General features: G+C 42.3%; 1 protein-coding gene across 1 annotated transcript; it reads left to right on the forward strand.

Annotated features, from left to right (window-relative positions):
- Nucleotides 1-12,572: 12,572 nt before the first annotated feature.
- Nucleotides 12,573-15,145, forward strand: HES1 (hes family bHLH transcription factor 1). Its single transcript, XM_072142633.1, has 4 exons — nucleotides 12,573-12,910; nucleotides 13,002-13,097; nucleotides 13,707-13,794; nucleotides 14,340-15,145. Exons 1-4 carry the CDS (start codon nucleotides 12,803-12,805, stop codon nucleotides 14,858-14,860), a joined length of 813 nt encoding a protein of 270 aa, XP_071998734.1. The 5' UTR covers nucleotides 12,573-12,802; the 3' UTR covers nucleotides 14,861-15,145.
- Nucleotides 15,146-17,970: the final 2,825 nt, after the last annotated feature.

A 17,970-nucleotide genomic window follows, 5' to 3' on the forward strand; every position in this document is an offset into this window, starting at 1 on the left:
AAAGTACAAATTGACATTTTTCATCAGAGTTCAATCAGTTTTTGAAAGTTTGGTCAGTGTCCCAGTTTTTCACATGAATGTTTGACCAGTGTCTTATATTTTTTCACAAGCAGAGAAGGATGTAGTATGCTATGAGCACTATATGCAAACATGAACATTTTTACTATGGCTGTATAAAAGGTGGTGGTTACTGAGTATTTATTGTTTATTGTTAATTTATTGTCTTATATTTTTTTCTTTGTGTTGGATATAAATGAAAAAGTTAATTCTCAATTGTTTCTTTATATGTTATTGTTAAATATAATGTGACAAACAATTCATAAAATATTAGCAACCATGTCCTAGAAATGTTGCCAACAATTTTAAGAATTTGTATTGTCTCCAATTCAACCAGAACCACAGCCATAGAAGTATTGTTTGTGGCTTATTATTGAGCATAAAATAAAACAAAAGTAGTTAACATACACAATGCAGAAAATTTATAATTACTGGTACATACGGCCGTCCAAACATCAGCCGCACCCCCAGAAAAATTGCTGTGTAAACTTCTAACCTCTATCATCCAAAAATCACTTTGCTGAAGCTTCAATAAAGTTATCTCAAGATCTGGATCAGATGTGAAACAATGTTGCTCCAATAGTCCTGGAAATTGGTATATAAGCTACTCTAGGCAACTAAAATTCAAGTTTTCATGAAAAGCTCCTATCTCATTTCATTAATTTTTTAAAGGAATTTCTGTTTATTTTTCCTGAACTGTCCAGTGAAATGGTACTGGATTGCTACCAGAGTTATGAACCATTGAATAGATTCACTCATCTCTAGTCAGCTATAGTAGATTTTCAGATTGTCAACTACAGTCACTACATAAATTCCAGCTGCTGTGTCACCATAGATTGCAGGCGCTGTCATCGCCTACTTTTTATACCTGTACAAGGTATGACCCTAGCCTGCAGGATGTTTATACCAGCAGTGAATGGGATCCCACCTATAACTCTGCACCAGCACTGACTTCTGATATGGGCAGGAAAGATGGAATGGGGATAATGGGGAGCATTCATTAATAGTGTCCATTATCGTGGCACAGTTTTTAATACCTGACACTTTTTCTGCACTTCTAGTTTCCCCACACTTTTTTAGTGCAACAAAAAGCAAGTATATCAACTTCTAAAGCCCTTCATGAATTTGGAATGTCGTTTCTGATGCTCATTTGTTCTTCTTATTTGCTCCAAATACATTGAGGCCGTAGCTACAGTATATATTCACAGTTTGTGTGCGGCTACCTAGAGCACTTACTCAAGGTTCATCTGTTCATCTGGCATCTAATTTAAAGCATGGGCTAGAGGAAGGAGGAGACTCTACATCATTTTCTCCCACTGTCATAATGATTAACTCTTGTTTGGACGGATCATCGTGTGGAACATTCGTACTACATGTTTATACAGAAATCAATAGACATGTGATTATGAAAACAAACATTTTACTACACTCGCCTTCTCATATGGACAAGCCTCAAACTCTCATGTTGTTTAACTGCACCACCAATATTTCCTATTTCAGTTTGTTATATTTACCTTGTACTATAGTGCTACTATTTCCAATCCATTTTCCCTATGTCCCCCAAATTCTCCAGGGTCCTAATTTTTAGTTTAGTTGTATTGGCACCTACATACATGTTTTGACAGTTGGTACATTCTACTATGTGCACTACATGTGTTTATAGCAAGTGTAGGGAATATATAATGTATATAATGTTTCCTGTTGTAGACACTATATTAAACCATTATGTAGAATTTGCAACTGTTTTCTCATCTTCATAGAGGATCTATAGATACCTTTGGATAATTGACTTGATGGTGTTAAATTAATTGCTATGTTAAATGAATACATAGGGGCCGTTGTCTTGACATTGACCTATATTTTTAAATCTTTTATTGTTTTGTAGTAAATCCGTTCTGTTCTTATTTCTTACTATACGTTCTGCCCTGTTTAGAGTCTACTTCCGATATTCCCTTTTTTATAATAATAATAATAATAATTTTATGTAGCACACACAGATTAAGTAGCGCTGCACAAAGCTTGCCAAAATAGTCCCTGTCCCCAATGGGGCTGACAATCTAATCAACCTAGCAGTATGTTTTGGAGTGTGGGAGGAAACCGGAAGACATGGAGGAAACCCACCAATCTACCCTTAATTTCTTGAGTTTCGTCATCAAATGCACCCTCAGTACTGCAGTTTGTATTTGCTCTTGTGAGTTCTCCCACCAGTATGGCTTTGATAGTATGCTGGGGGTGGAGACTCAAGGTGTGTAAAATAGCGTTGCCAGAAATATTTCATCTGTGAGTTTTTTGTTTGTATCTCATTATCAACAACATTAATATGTAAATCCTGGAATTGATAGTAAAGGTGCATTTCAGATTACACTCATTATCATTTAGGTAGGTCACAAATTCAGGTATGGCAGACACATTGGGGGTCATTTACTAAGGGCCCGATTCGCGTTTTCCCGACGTGTTACCCGAATATTTCCGATTTGCGCCGATTGTACCTGAATTGCCCAGGGATTGTGGCGCACGCGATCGGATTGTGGCGCATCGGCGCCGGCATGCGCGCGACGGAAATCGGGGGGCGTGGCCGAACGAAAACCCGACGTATTCGGAAAAACCGCCGCATTTAAAAACCGAAAAAGTGTCGCTCGGGGAGCGCTTACCTTCACCTGGTCCGAGGTGGTGCATTCCGGCGCGATGAGATGACTTTCAGCGCAGCAGCGCCACCTGGTGGACGGCGGAAGAACTACATTCATAAATCCCGGCCGGACCCAAATCCAGAGCAGAGAACGCGCCGCTGGATCGCGACTGGACCGGGTAAGTAAATGTGCCCCATTGCCGTGCCAAATGAATAGCAAATCGTCAATGAACTTTTGATCTGCCATACCAGAAGATCAACCACCCAAATGGATTACCATTGCTATACCATTCCCACCATACTATAGTAAGCTCACCTATGGAAGGGAAGAATTTAGCAACCATTGAGACTCCTTTAGTCTGTAGATGTGTATGTATTATTATCGAAGAAATAATTATGGGTCATCAAATACCACAGCACATATTTCATGCACATTTGACATTTCAAGGCATTTGACACTGTCCCTCATAGATGCCTGGGTTAAAATTTTGGCTGAAAACCGAGCCTATGATGTTTCTGAAGTCACAAAGAGCGGATGTGCAAAATTTGGTGATTGTAAACACGATGATGCAGATTCGATTAGCGAATATACATACACAAACACATAAACTCAGCTTAAGGCTACATTCACACAAACGTATGGGGGACATATATACGGCCAACGTATATATGGCATATATATGTCCTCCATACACTTCTATGGCCTCACAGCGCCGTATGGGAGCGGTACATTTCCACACACGTGCGGCACCGTACCGTTCCACAGCCCGTAGAAAGATAGGACATGTCCTATCTTTCAACAGAATACGGCGCAGTGCGCTTTGTATTCCTATGGGGAGGGGCGGGAGTGAGCAGCGTACCGTACTAGGGTACGGCGGGCATACATCATGTGAATGTAGACTTATATATTAGATATGTTATGGTCAGGGATTTGTGCAACACCCGTCTGATGTCTTCTGTTAGTTCTGGTCACAAGCTCTAGGTAGAACATGCTCTCTACACATTAGTCACCAATGACCTGCTAAATATTCCTTTGCCCTTTCTGCTTCATGTGTAAACACACTAGAAACAGACCATCACTTCACATCAATAAACTATTTCTAAGAGCGGTGGGAAAAACAAACTGATAGTGATGTTAGTACAAGAAGGACATATCACACCCACCAGGAGACCTAGACACACTTCTCACTTTGATACCAAGTACCTCAGGAGTCTTCACACCTTACAAAGGTCATTACCTTTGATGCCATTTGAAACAATCTCCTCTGCCTTTTATTGCTCCAGATAACGCTGATGATGTGCCATCTTTTACACAATGTCCCTGTTCTATATGTATATCTATTGTGTACTTTTCTGGGGCAGTTGTTCTTTGCCTAACAAAAGGTTCCATTGTTTCAGAAAAGTCACAGGTTTAAAGATATTTTTGTCTCTTGCCACACTTATGACAGAAACTGATACACACTCACCTGGCCTAGAAAAAAACTAAAGTAGAAAAACCCTAAAAATCCAAATCAACTCTTTTCCTAGAATGCACATAAATAAACAGACATACAGGGGGAGATTTATCATCAAGTTTCTGAGGTAAAGCTGTTCTAGTTGCCCATGGAAACCAATCAGAGCTCAGCTTTAATTTTATAAACAGCTGTGGGAAAATGAAAGCTGAGCTCCGATTGGTTGCTATAGGCAACTAGAACAGTTCTGCTCTAAGAAACTTATGATAACTCTCCCCCATAAATTCTAAACATATTTGGTATGTCCACCTCCCAAAAATCCCAAGTGATCAAAGTAGATCCTGCAGCCTCAGAAAAGGCAGCCAGCACTATCTGAACTTTCACTTTGATCAGTGCAACAAATTACCTTAGAGGACTTACCTGGTGTCACACATCCCTTTTTAATTTCTTTACAAATTATGTGGAGGACCAATGTATTTGCCAAAATGATTGTCCCGGTTAGTGGGGTTAAAATCTTAGATATACATGAAGAAAAGTGGTTTCCCATCCTGTGTTCATAGGACTGTCTGTCCCAAACCAGCATCCAAAAAGAGGTCTTTTCATCTTCCTCACATCCTCCGCTACAGACAACCAGGGCCGCCGATAGGGCAGTACAACTGGTACTGCCCTATGGGGCCCGGACTCTAAGACACTAGGGGGGGGGCCCGCAGGGCCGCATCTGCCATGAGCAGAGCCGGATCATCATTGGCGCTATTGGAGCGCTAGCGCCGGGCCCCCGGATCCGGATTTATTGGTTGGGGGCCCCCGTCCTGGCGCTCCAATAGCGCCGATATTCATGCTCCTGCTGGGGCCCCGGCAGGCCCCGACACTCTCCACGGTAGACGGGCAGGGACCTCCGTCCGTCCGGACCGGAAGCTCCTGCCCGTCACTGTATAGTGCTCGATGCGGCCGGAAATGGCCGCTCGAGCACTATTACTGGAGCGATGTGCGCCGGGGTTGTCTTCCGGCCACATCGCTCCATGAATTAGGATGCGCGGCCGCGCGATGACGTCATCACGCGGCCGCGCACCCTTTCCTGCCTGGCCGCGGGCTGAAGAAAGAAGATGTGGGAGCCTGAGGTGAGTACGAGTTTTTTTTTTTTTAAATCAAATAGCAGTAAAAACATGGTGGGGGCTTATTAAAATATGGGGGCAGAACATTATATAATTCATGGTGGGGGAGGAGGCAGCATATTAAATAATTCAGTGTGGAGGGGCAGCACATCATTTAATTCCTTGTGGGGGGGCAGCACATCATTTATTCCATTGTGGGGGGGCAGCACATCATTTTATTCCATTGGGGGGGGGGCAGCATATCATTTATTCTATTGTGGGGGGGGCAGCATATCATTTATTCCATTGTGGGGGGGGGCAGCATATCATTTATTCTATTGTGGGGGGGGGCAGCATATCATTTATTCCATTGTGGGGGGGGGCAGCATATCATTTATTCCATTGTGGGGGGGCAGCATATCATTTAATTCATTGTGGGGGGGGGGGCAGCATATCATTTAATCCATTGTGGGGGGGGGCAGCATATCATTTAATCCATTGTGGGGGGCGGCATATCATTTAATTCATTGTGGGGGGGGGGCAGCATATCATTTAATCCATTGTGGGGGGGGGCAGCATATCATTTAATCCATTGTGGGGGGCGGCATATCATTTAATTCATTGTGGGGGGGCAGCATATCATTTAATCCATTGTGGGGGGGGGGCAGCATATCATTTAATTCATTGTGGGGGGGGCAGCATATCATTTAATCCATTGTGGGGGGGCAGCATATCATTTAATCCATTGTGGGGGGGACGGCATATCAATTAATTCATTGTGGGGGGCGGCATATCATTTAATTTATTGTGGGGGGCGGCATATCATTTCATTCCTTGTGGGGGAGGGGGCGGCATATCATTTTATTCATTGTGGGGGGGCAGCATATCATTTCATTCCTTGTGGGGGGCAGCATATCAAATAAATCATTGTGGGGGGGGGGCAGCATATCAATAATGAGGGGATGTGTTCTATGTGGGGTAGCGTGCGGTCACTTGTGTTGTGAGGGTTATTTAGGAGCGCAGTGTTGTTATCCAGGAGACTTTATACTGTAAGTGACTGTGGTATTTTTAGGGACGCCGGGTGGAGATGCTGCACGGAGCTGAAGATATCCAGCTGTGAATTCAGCAGTGATACGTCATGGATTGGAGAACCCGGAATAAAGTCCTCCTGATGGAAGAGATTGTCATCTATAAGGTACTAGATCCCACTAATGACTCTGAGAACCTGTAGTCAGTCACACAGTGTCAGGGAGCTGTCTGTAGGGATGTTAATTGTTAGTAAAGTTTTCAGCATTTTCTGAACAGGTAGCGGAATTTGATAAAAGATTTTGCAAATCTGAAAGTAAGAAGACTGATTGCTCCGTGAATCTGAATTTGCGGTTACTTTGCCAAGATCTAGCTGATGTGGCTTCAGGCCAGAGTATAGTTTGTAGAACATGGTCCTTGCTGACCGCGTCACAAGGACTGCACCCTAAGCCAGTTATAATGCAAGGAATTCCACAGTGCTTGGAGTGGCAGTGCACTGTAAAGACAAACGATGTCATTACAGTTCACTGCAGCTCCAAGTGCTCAGAGCTCCCTGCATCATATATGGGTTATGATGTGAGAAGTGCAGTCCTTGTGATGCAGTCAGCACAAGGACCATGTTGCACCAACTGTACACTTTTTTGGAGCTGCTGGGACCAACTGTTTGTTGCAATAGAGGCTCAAAGTGATTTGAGTTGGTTTAATTTTTTGTTTACACCTATGGTGAAGTTTACATATATTTATAAACATTGTTGCATTTACTTTATCCATTGAATGCTGATGCTTATTTATTGGCATTCTTGTGACTACACACTTATAGATGCATGCATCTAATAAAGTTATTTTTATAGTGTGGTACATGAGTATTTTGTCTTTATATATATCCCTTGTTTAAAGGAAACCTACCACTTAGTATGGCAGGGGTAAGCTGTAAGTACCGAGCACCAGCTCAGGGTGAGCTGGTGCCGGTACTTACTTTTGTTAGTGTTAAAACCGCGGTATCGCGGTTTTAACACTTTTTAAACTTTAGGGCAGAAGACACTTCGGCGCTGCGTGCGCACGATCGTGCGCGCGCCTCCATAGGAAATAGCGGAGATGTTGCGCGCGCACGGTCGCGCGCAGCGCCGAAGCCCCTTCTGCCCTAAAGTTTAAAAAGTGTTAAAACCGCGATACCGCGGTTTTAACACTAACGAAAGTAAGTACCGGCACCAGCTCACCCTGAGCTGGTGCTCGGTACTTACAGCTTACCCCTGCCATACTAAGTGGTAGGTTTCCTTTAAAGGGAATCGAGCACCAGGTGCACAGCATAGTACCTGAAGGTATCATGCTATGCACCTGATGACCCTGACTTCAGCACTGTAAGTTCCATCAAAATGGCCTCTATGGTTATCCTTTAATGCTTTTATAAAGAATTATGTTAATTACCAGCTTAGGAGCAGTGGGAGTGCTCCAGTGCACCTAAGGGCTCCTTATGTCACCCAGCGGCCAGTCCTGCGGACTGCGGTGATCCGAAATCCCGATACCTGTGCCTGCTCAGCAGCCTCTGTGAATCAGTGTGCAGGTGCAGGGACTTTAGGTTTCCTTGGGGCATGCAATGAACGCTCCTTCTTTTCCTTCCCATTGGTTCTGAGGAAATATGAAGTCCTGACCCTTATGCAGTGATTCACAGAGGTTGCTGAGCAGGCACAGGTACCAGGACTTCAGATTACCTCAGGACTGGTGGCAGGGTGACGTAAAGAGCCCTTAGGTGCACTGGAGCACCCCCACTGGTAATTAACACAATTCTTTATTAAAACATTAAAAGATAGTGGCGGCCCTAGCAATTGCACTTTATAATGTTATATTATATATTTGTTATATGTTGTCTGTTAAACACTTTTATATGTTTACTGTTCACCATGCTTTAGTTTTTGATGCCATATTTGCACTATAATAAATATACTTGACCAAAAGTATGACTCCTATTGGCAATCTACCAGAAGAGTGTGCCTTGTCGTAGCAACAGGCCTCAAACCCTGTTTGTGAAAGGTCACTGCGGGGGGCAGGAGGCTTGTTCGGTTTTGGGGTGTGTTGGGGCCCAGACACTTTTGCTGTATGGGGCCCCGAATTTCCTGATGGCTGCCCTGCAGACAACCACACATTTTAGGGATGAGTGTCCGCACTGTCTGATGGTAATTCCATTATTGCTATCCATTAACACCTTCCTGTATTCTGACACACATGAAATCCCCTCCTCCTGCTATGGGGTATTTTCTTTTTGTAACTTACTGCTAAGTGTAGACTGAAGGTTTGGAGGTAATCATTCTGTTAGCTGTGATACATAAAGTATCCAGTATGGTGAGGCTAAGGTACACATCACAAGTACTTGTCAGTGATAACACAGGGATCATTGGTTCTTGTTACCACTCACACTTGTGTGACAATATGTTCATCAGTCCATTATCTGTAGTCATCACTAAGCCCCTCTGGTCTTCAGCATCTGCGGTTATAATATTGCTGGTTCCCATTTAATGTGAGACAACAGAGAGGAGTTCACAGTTTCTTTTATCATTAACAACAGCATAAGAATATATACAAATATCTGTGTGTTGTAGTATATACCGGTATGTATTTACATTAAGTGGTTTCAAATGTGGCATATCTAGGTAATTTTTCCTCTGAAAATCAGTTTTAGGGCTCATGCTATCAGTGTTTTTAGCTTACCAGGGCTGCTCTAAGTGCAATACTTTTTAATGGATCAATGCACAAATCCATTTTTTAACTATCCCTTCATATAGAACAGTGGTGGGGAACCTATGGCACGGGTGCCAGAGATGGCATTCAGAGCCATTTCTATGGGCACTCAAGCCATCACCCCAGGACAGAGTTCACCAAATAGGACCAAATCCACCTAGTCCAAGGCAACTTAAGAGATGCTGCTCTCAGCGCTATTTTAAAGCAACACTTCATTGGCTGTTAGGAACTGCGGGAAAAGTGAGAAGGTGTTGACAGATCTGCAATATCTTTGGAGGTCTTCCTGCTGGACCAACCATTTTTCCTCTACAGAGAGTGTGAATTTGCTCTCCTTCTTTCAACTGTATTGGTGGCCTCAGGGGGATGATACAATTGAAAGATGTGGAAGAACAGGTAGCAATAAGTTACTGATTAAAATGCCATGTTGGCACTTCACAGCAAAAAAGTGGATTTTGGTTGTAGTTTGGGCACTCTGTCTCCAAAAGGTTTGCCATCACTGATATAGAACATCAAATAGAAAATCTTTTCACAATAAGGATACCTGCACATGATAGTAGTCAAAAATTACTGTTAAAAACGAACATTAATATCTGTTTTTTACAGCCAATTTTCATCAGTCTATTCTCTGTTTTTCACTGATCCTCATGAACAATAGTCAATAAGTATCCATGGAAAATGGCTCTGACTCAGACATTACTCTTTAATGGATCACTCCATTAAGAAGTATTGCATTTTACCGTGTACTGTGTTTTCAGCTGTAAAGTCAATGGGGGAGATTTATAGTACGCTGCCTCTCCGTGCCCCAATGTATGATGTGACCCCAAGATCCCAGCCTCCTGATGTATCTGGTGGCCGGGCTGTGCAGCGCACAATTGTTCAGCATGCTCTGTGTAACGTATATTTGCAATATTAACCAGCGACTGTTCAGCTTTAATAGTTGCAGGCTATAGCATGTGCATGGGTCTTGTACCCATCAGACCCCTCCATGCCCCCTTGGTGTGCAGGTTGCGTAAAGGAGAATATAATCGCAGTGCTTTGCTGACTGCCGGGCATTGTGATTATTTCAGGGCTTGTATGGCAGAAAACTGGCCTACAAGTCCTGATAAATGTCACTGTGTGTGTGACCGGGCAGGAGTGTGTGTAATTAGCTTTAGTCATCTGAATATGTTGTTTTGCTGGCAGAAACAGAGATTTATTCATTCTATTCAGATAAATGAGACAGTCACTGAAATCTCTGCAATAAATTCTTCGTGTACCTTCATATCAGCATTATAAGACTAGGTTCTGAAGATCAGCAGCAGGTTTGTCCAAACTCCACAGCAATCTGAGGCACTTGTAAATACGATGTACAGGCGGTCCCCTACTTAAGAACACCTGACTTACATACAACCCTTAGTTACAAACGGACCTCTGGATGCTGGAAATTAACTGTACTTTAGCCCTAGGCTACAATAATCAGCTGTAACAGTTATCAAAGGTGTCTGCCATGAAGCTTTATTGTTAATCCTGGTTCTAATGACAATCAAACATTTTTAAAATCCATTTGTCACATAGACCAAAAATAATTTGGCTGGGGTTACAATGATAAAGTATACAGTTCCGACTTACATACAAATTCAACTTAAGAACAAACCTACAGACCCTATACAAGATAGGTTCGGTGGTTCGATTTATGGAAGCCATAAATCAGTATCGCATTATCTATAGGTAAATAATATATAGTATTATTCTGTCAATACCACATTAATGGGTTTCTCCCACATTCTGTAACATATGTGACAATATACTACTTGTTAACCAAGAAGACATAGTGTATGTTGTACTATGTGTAATTCAGGATCATCCTATATAATCACATGCATACTTAGTACAGGCTGAAATCTGGGATCTTCAGAGCCAGAAATGTGCAGCATGTGAATTCCTCTACACAGGTGAAGATCGCAGCTCTGGAGCGCCCCCTATAGCACAGCGCAGAGGCTTACCAGTGCTCCTCCAATGAGCCGGATCCATCTCGCAGGGGGAGTGGTTTTCCCAGGCTTCAGGGCAGCAGCTGCTATTTGCCTTCTCCCGGCATAATGTAAACCATGTCCCCCCTCCTCCTCCCCGCACGCATCCAGCCGCCCAGCCTCAGCCTCAGCGGCCATAAAACATCCTGGCACGTGCTCCCGATGCCGGGCCTCCCCCCCAACTGCAGCCAGGCTTAAAGGGATCGCCCAGCGCCCTGTGCCTGTGCGGCCGGGGTGATGCCAGAACAAGTGTACCTTGTATGTGCCCTGCATCACCACCGGGGGAATGGAGAAGCAACAATTATTCGATATTAACTGAATTGCACAATATTTTATTGATCAATCATTTAGAATTCATCATTTACAAATTCTAGAACCCCCCACTATTGCGACAATTATAATAGAATAGAAAATATTTAATACACAGAATCATACAGAAATTGGCTAATACAAAGTAACGAAAATCCAGATGATACACGAAGATGCAGATAGATAGATAGATAGATAGATAGATAGATAGATAGATAGATAGATAGATAGATGATAGATTACACAGATAGGTAGTTGAATTAGAAGAAACAGGTGATAGATTATAGATAGATATGGGATACATATGGAATACAGATATATGGATTATAATAATATTCTTTCGATAGATAGAAAGACAGACAGACAGACAGACAGACAGATAGATAGATAGATAGATAGATAGATAGATAGATAGAATACATATAGATACATAGAATATGGATAATAAATGGATGATAATTATAAGATAGCAAGTTAGTAGAAAGAAAGAAAGAAAGAAAGAAAGGCAGAAAATCGATGACAGATATAGATGAGATACATACAGAATACAGATAGATCTATAGATAGACGCATAGTACATAGAAAATAGATAATAAATAGATGATAAATACATATGGCATATGGAGGCATATGGGATACAGCTACATAGATATAGAGATAGATAGTTCTCAGATGTCTCCAGCACTGTAGATATAATTTATATATAATTGTATATTACATTTTATACAAATACATTTTCTATAACAACGTATTACTGCTATAATTACAATATCTTACAAATGTTTGTTATACTTTAGGCTTATTGCTTTATACTATTACAGTAATTATTTTTCAAAAGATTTGACATTATTAATACATTTATATATTAGAGCTTATACTTATTTATTTGTGAAATAATAATTATTTACACCTACAATTAAATGAGTATGCATAAATTATAATCTATTACAGCGATCGTTACTATATATATATATATAGCAATGATTGATTGCGTTCATATCTATATATGATACTATGATACAACACTTTGTATTGGTAGTAGTAGCAGCACTATTATTACTATTAGTAATAGCGGCCCCGTGTAGTGGCGAACAGCAGGAGGTGTCCTCGGGCCATGTACATCAGCGGCGCATCACTCAAGGGTTAATGGTGGTGCCGCTGATTGACAGTCTTCTCTCAGGACCACACCCCTTACACTTTCCTTGACTTGTTATTGGTCTCGCGCGGTCACGCCCCGCAGCCAATGACCTGGCGCAGCCCACGCGTATGCCCCACTGCCATTGGCTGAAAGTTACTGTGGGAAAGAAAGTTTGGGAAGTTTCACACGAGCCGTTCGCGTGCAGTTAGCGCTATATAAAGCCGCAGCCAAGGAGAGGGCAGTCACAGGCGCACAGGGCAGCCAGCCAGGCGGAGCAGCACCCCAGCACCCTGTGTGACACACCGCCCGCACACTCTATAGCAGTTCTGGATTGTATCTGACTACTGAGGACAATACAGCAGAAGATGCCCGCTGATATGATGGAGAAGAACTCCTCCTCTCCTGTGGCTGCCACCCCGGCCAGCATGAGCAGCACCCCGGATAAACCCAAAACCGCCTCCGAGCACAGAAAGGTAAATAATGGACCCAGCTGGGCTAGAGTGTGGATGCTGGGCACTGTACCTCCTGCCACCAGGACACTCACTCTGTGTCTCTTGTTTATAGTCATCCAAACCCATCATGGAAAAGAGAAGGAGGGCGAGGATCAACGAGAGCCTCAGCCAGCTCAAAACTCTCATCCTGGACGCCCTCAAGAAAGATGTAAGTGTTCTCTCTGTATTCACGTCCTGCGCGATGTCTCATTATTCCAGTTATTATGTCATATCATGTGACTATTAGTCCAGTGATAACTATACTATACAATGCTATATATCTAGTGACTATTAGTCCAGTGCTGTCTACCTCTGTTATACATCATGTTACTATTATTCCAGTGGTAACTATACTATACTATGCTACATATCTGGTGACTATTAGTCCAGTACTAGATACGATCTGTCATACATCATTTTATTATTAGTCCAGTGGTAACTATACTATGCTATGCGTTATATATATATTGACTATAAGTCATTTGGTAACTATACTATACTATATATCTAGTGACTATTAGTCCAGTGGTGACTATACTATGCTTCATATCTAGTGACTACTAGTCCAGTGCTAGCTATTAGCAGTCATATATCATGTGACTATTAGATACGTGTTAACTATACTATGTTATTTATCTAGATCTAGTGACTATTAGTCCATTGCTAGCTAATATCTGTCATATATCATGTGACTATTAGATACGTGGTAACTATACAATGCTACATATCTGGTGACTATTGGGCTGTGTATTCACTGGCTCTGTCCTTGTACTTGTAGAGCTCCCGGCACTCTAAGCTGGAGAAGGCTGATATCCTGGAGATGACAGTCAAGCACCTCCGGAACCTGCAGAGGGTGCAGATGACTGGTAAGTCCCCCCCTTGTTGGGCTGATCGCTTCCAGACTTCCTCCTGCGGTCTGAATGGCATCTCCTCCATTCTGCTGGCCTGGCGCTCCGCGGCTTTCCCACGGTCTGGGCTTATTTATAGATGATACGTGGAGCTCATGTTACTGCCCGGGGAGGGGAGGAGGGAGCTGCTACTGACCGCGCTGTCACATGCAGCCTGCACTCCGTATCTACTCTATATAGCACTGCCTGGACTCCAAATTATACTCTATATAGCACTAGATCTCGTTTATATAGCACTGCCTGCACTACAATTTCTGCTTTATATAGCATCTATATGTTCTAGATCCAGTGTATATAGCATCTTTCTGCACTAGAACTCGTGTATATAGCACCTGCTTGCTCTAGAGCTCCAGTATATAGCATCTCCCTGAACTAGATATGTCCTAGTACTCCAGTATATATCATCTTCCTACTGTAGAGCGTCAGTATATAGCCCCTGCCTGCCCTCTTTCTAAATAGCACTGCCGGTCCCGGTAATAACCTGTATGTTCTCTTTTCTGCAGCCGCCCTCAGCACAGATCCCACAGTCTTGGGGAAATACAGAGCTGGCTTCAGCGAGTGCATGAATGAAGTCACCCGATTCCTGTCCACGTGTGAAGGGGTTAACACTGACGTGCGGACCCGGCTCTTGGGACATCTTGCCAACTGCATGAATCAGATCAATGCCATGAACTACCCAGCTCAGCCCCAGATGCCAGCAGCTGCCACCCCACACCCTGCTTTTGGACAGTCTTTAGTTCAACTCCCTGCCAGTGCACCGCAAGGAAGCCCAGTTCCTATGGGTGGGGTTCCCTGCAAGATGGGTGGCCCACAAGTAGAAGCTTCCAAGGTCTACGGTGGCTTTCAGCTAGTGCCAGCATCAGATGGACAGTTTGCCTTCTTGATCACTAACCCAGCCTTCCCACACAATGGATCTGTTATCCCAGTCTATACCAACTCCAATGTGGGCACCGGACTACCCCCTTCAGTGTCCCCATCTGTGATGCCATCGGTCACTGCAGACTCTGTGTGGAGACCCTGGTGAATGGTCTTGAATGGACTTGGCTTTTTCTTTTAGAAAGAGATTAGTTACTACTAGGAATCCCTCCTTTCTGTAGCCAGAATGCACTATGTTTGTACATTAGCAATGTTCATATTGAATGTGCCCTTGTATTATAAGATTGCCTTATATATTTCGTTTGTACACGAAATTTTGTTTTTTTATTGAGATGCCAAAGACATTGACTATGCTCTTAAGGTTCTTCCTATTGTGGAAGCATTGCCTGTTATTAATAATAAAACTGCACAATGTATTATTTTGGAGATACAAGATTGTCCAGTCTTGGTTATCTGTCCTATGTCTGATTGTATCCATATCTGGGAGAAATCGCATAATATAAAGAGACGTAGTATTCTCCTCTATGTAATAAATAATGTGATATACCGTCATGTCCATAAAACAGAATTTACATGCTGGGATCTTATAGTGTACACTGTTAAGAGATGTAGTCCGTATTTGGGTTTCTGGGGACACAATTGCGTTCTGCGACAGTGTGAAAGCGTCGCACTGCGCCCAATCCTTGTAATGGTATATGTAGATATATAATGTAGCGACTGGGGGCTTCTAGTAAAGTGCCCCGCTATGTAATAATAAGCCACATCTCCAGTTTCAGCTCCTGTGAAAGTTTGTAACAAGCCTGGACCAAATGAGACAACTTCAGGCAGTCCAAGGATCTGCAGGAATTCCTTGTCAAATCCCAGCATCCAGACGTGTTGTGCTCTGCCTGTGGCGGCCAGGTGTCTCATCCATCCAGGTGTTTAGGAAGTAAAAGCCACAATGAAAGGTAACGAGGCAAGACAGATCAGAGCCCCGGGCCTTGCTGTCTGCATCCTGTTCACACTGACAGGCCCGGTAACGTATGCTGAAGCCCCACAGTCAGGCCGAGTGATGATTGCTTCTTAGGAGCTTATAGGGTAAAGTGCAATACTTCCCTAAATAGGAAGCCAAGAAGTCTGATACTCTAGGACGAGCCAACACTGCCCCCTAGAGGTGACACCTAGCTCACACATGCGCATCACAGGGTGGTGGTGCTGGCCCCTGTACACCAATCATATGTAGCCCCCGCCTGCCATAACTCTCAGTATTAATAGCCACAGTCCTCTTTCACATTGATACGATTTGACCAGAGAGGAGAACCTATATGGGGCACTACTGATAGCAAAATGTGTCTCTACACCTACATTTATGATAAAAGAAGATACTTGCCAGGAATAATTGCTGATATGTAGGAGCAGACAGCTTTGCTTACTCTAGTTAGATATATGTAGCATCAGATACATATTTAGAAAACAAAATGTAGCAAACAAAACCCCACCATATCATAAATTTATTGCATGACCACAGCATAATGAGGTGAGCAGGAAGGATTGCCAGGGGATGGCGGCAGATCTATCACACGTCATCTATATGGTATATATAAGAGGAACATTTATACTGTCCTTTTATAAGGCCTCAGGGATAACCTCCAAACTATACAAAGCTAGCCCAATTTTGTGTATTCCATTTATTGCTGCTCTAACACTTCTCCAGTTTAGCTTTCATCTATTATTCATAATGTGACCCCCATAGCAAAATTCTGCAACATTTTGTCACAATCTTGAACAAGTTATGGCTTATTTATATTTCCATTTATAAAGTACATATTGTGGGGCTATTGTAGGGATGTTAGAGTGTGGTGCATTGGGGTTAATGAATTGGTGCAAGACTGAAAATGGTGTAACCCAACTCCCCATGCAGGAAGGTGAAATAGAACTCAGTAGAGGAGTTCTTTGTATCTCTAAGTGTGCGTCAAAAATGGCACCAAAAAAAGGTTGGATTTCCAAGCTCCAAGTCTCAGAAAATCGCCTACATTGTGGCGCTGACAGTTGAAGTAAGGGAAAAAAAGGACAGTCAATAATGAATGCCCCCATTAAGTATGTGGTCACAATCGTCCACACACCTATCCCTAAATGCTAACTATCCAGGAATGTGCTATTTTGGTCCATATTTCTATTTTCTGGCACTGGCATGAAAAATGGATCAGCCCAGGACCACATATATGCATAAATGAGGAAGAACATAAGCATGGTGAGCATAGATAATACTAGTCAGTTATAACCAAAGTTCTAAATTTAGCTCTACAGTAAAATCCTACTTGTAAAATGCAGAGAAATCTGCAAAATAATGTATATACAAAATGTGATAATCAGCATGTCCTTAAATCCACCTGGACACATCTACAATCTACAATGTATGGGGATTTAAATACTCTGTCCTCAAAAAATGTACTGAAAATTGTTGATTTTTGTGGGTTGAATGCATTATCCATATTGCATGTGAATTTTTTTAATTTTCTAAATCAGTCCCAGTTTTTGCATAAAAATTGCTGTGCAAAGATGAAAATAAAAGCTGCAGCATGTAAATATTTGGCTGCATCTTTTCGAGTGCTGTTTTATGAACATAAAAGTATTTCTATTAATGTGGACTTCATGTTTTCTTGTGCGGAAATACTGCTAAATCACTTGTAAAAAAAAATCAGCATTATATGAGTATGGAAAATTTATGCAGATTTTTTGTAAATTTACATGCAGATTTTCTGAAAGACAATCCCGACCATTTTCAGTTATCTATATTTTCATATAGATATCATGAATCAGTCTCTTCTTCAGGGCATCTTCTGCAGAGGTAGGTCACTATGGAAAATCTTCAACTGCAGGAGGCTGCTCACACGCTACAAGGGAGCTCTCTTAGTGTGTTGAAATGTGTGACTAATAACATAGTTCAGCTTCCATGTGCTCTCCCTCACACTGTCCTCAGAGATCAGCTGTCAGCACTGTCAGCACACACATCCATCTCCAGGAAGAATAATAAGACACACAGGGCAGACAGGAGGCGTCTAAAGATGCATTTACTCTTTGTGACTGCTTATACCAGAGTGACATACTGTAAATGAACAGCTCCTTGGACTCAATTCAATATTTATATACAGTTATTTTACTATTACACGAAGAGGATAACTGCTGTTATCAGATTAAAATAAAGACCTATAATATCTCTTTATTTCTTTTTAACAAGGTTGCCTCAATAATATAACAAGTGATGAGCCCTTACCATAT

This window comes from Engystomops pustulosus, chromosome 3 (genome assembly GCF_040894005.1).
Source record: "Engystomops pustulosus chromosome 3, aEngPut4.maternal, whole genome shotgun sequence".
NCBI classification, from domain to species: Eukaryota; Metazoa; Chordata; class Amphibia; order Anura; family Leptodactylidae; genus Engystomops; species Engystomops pustulosus.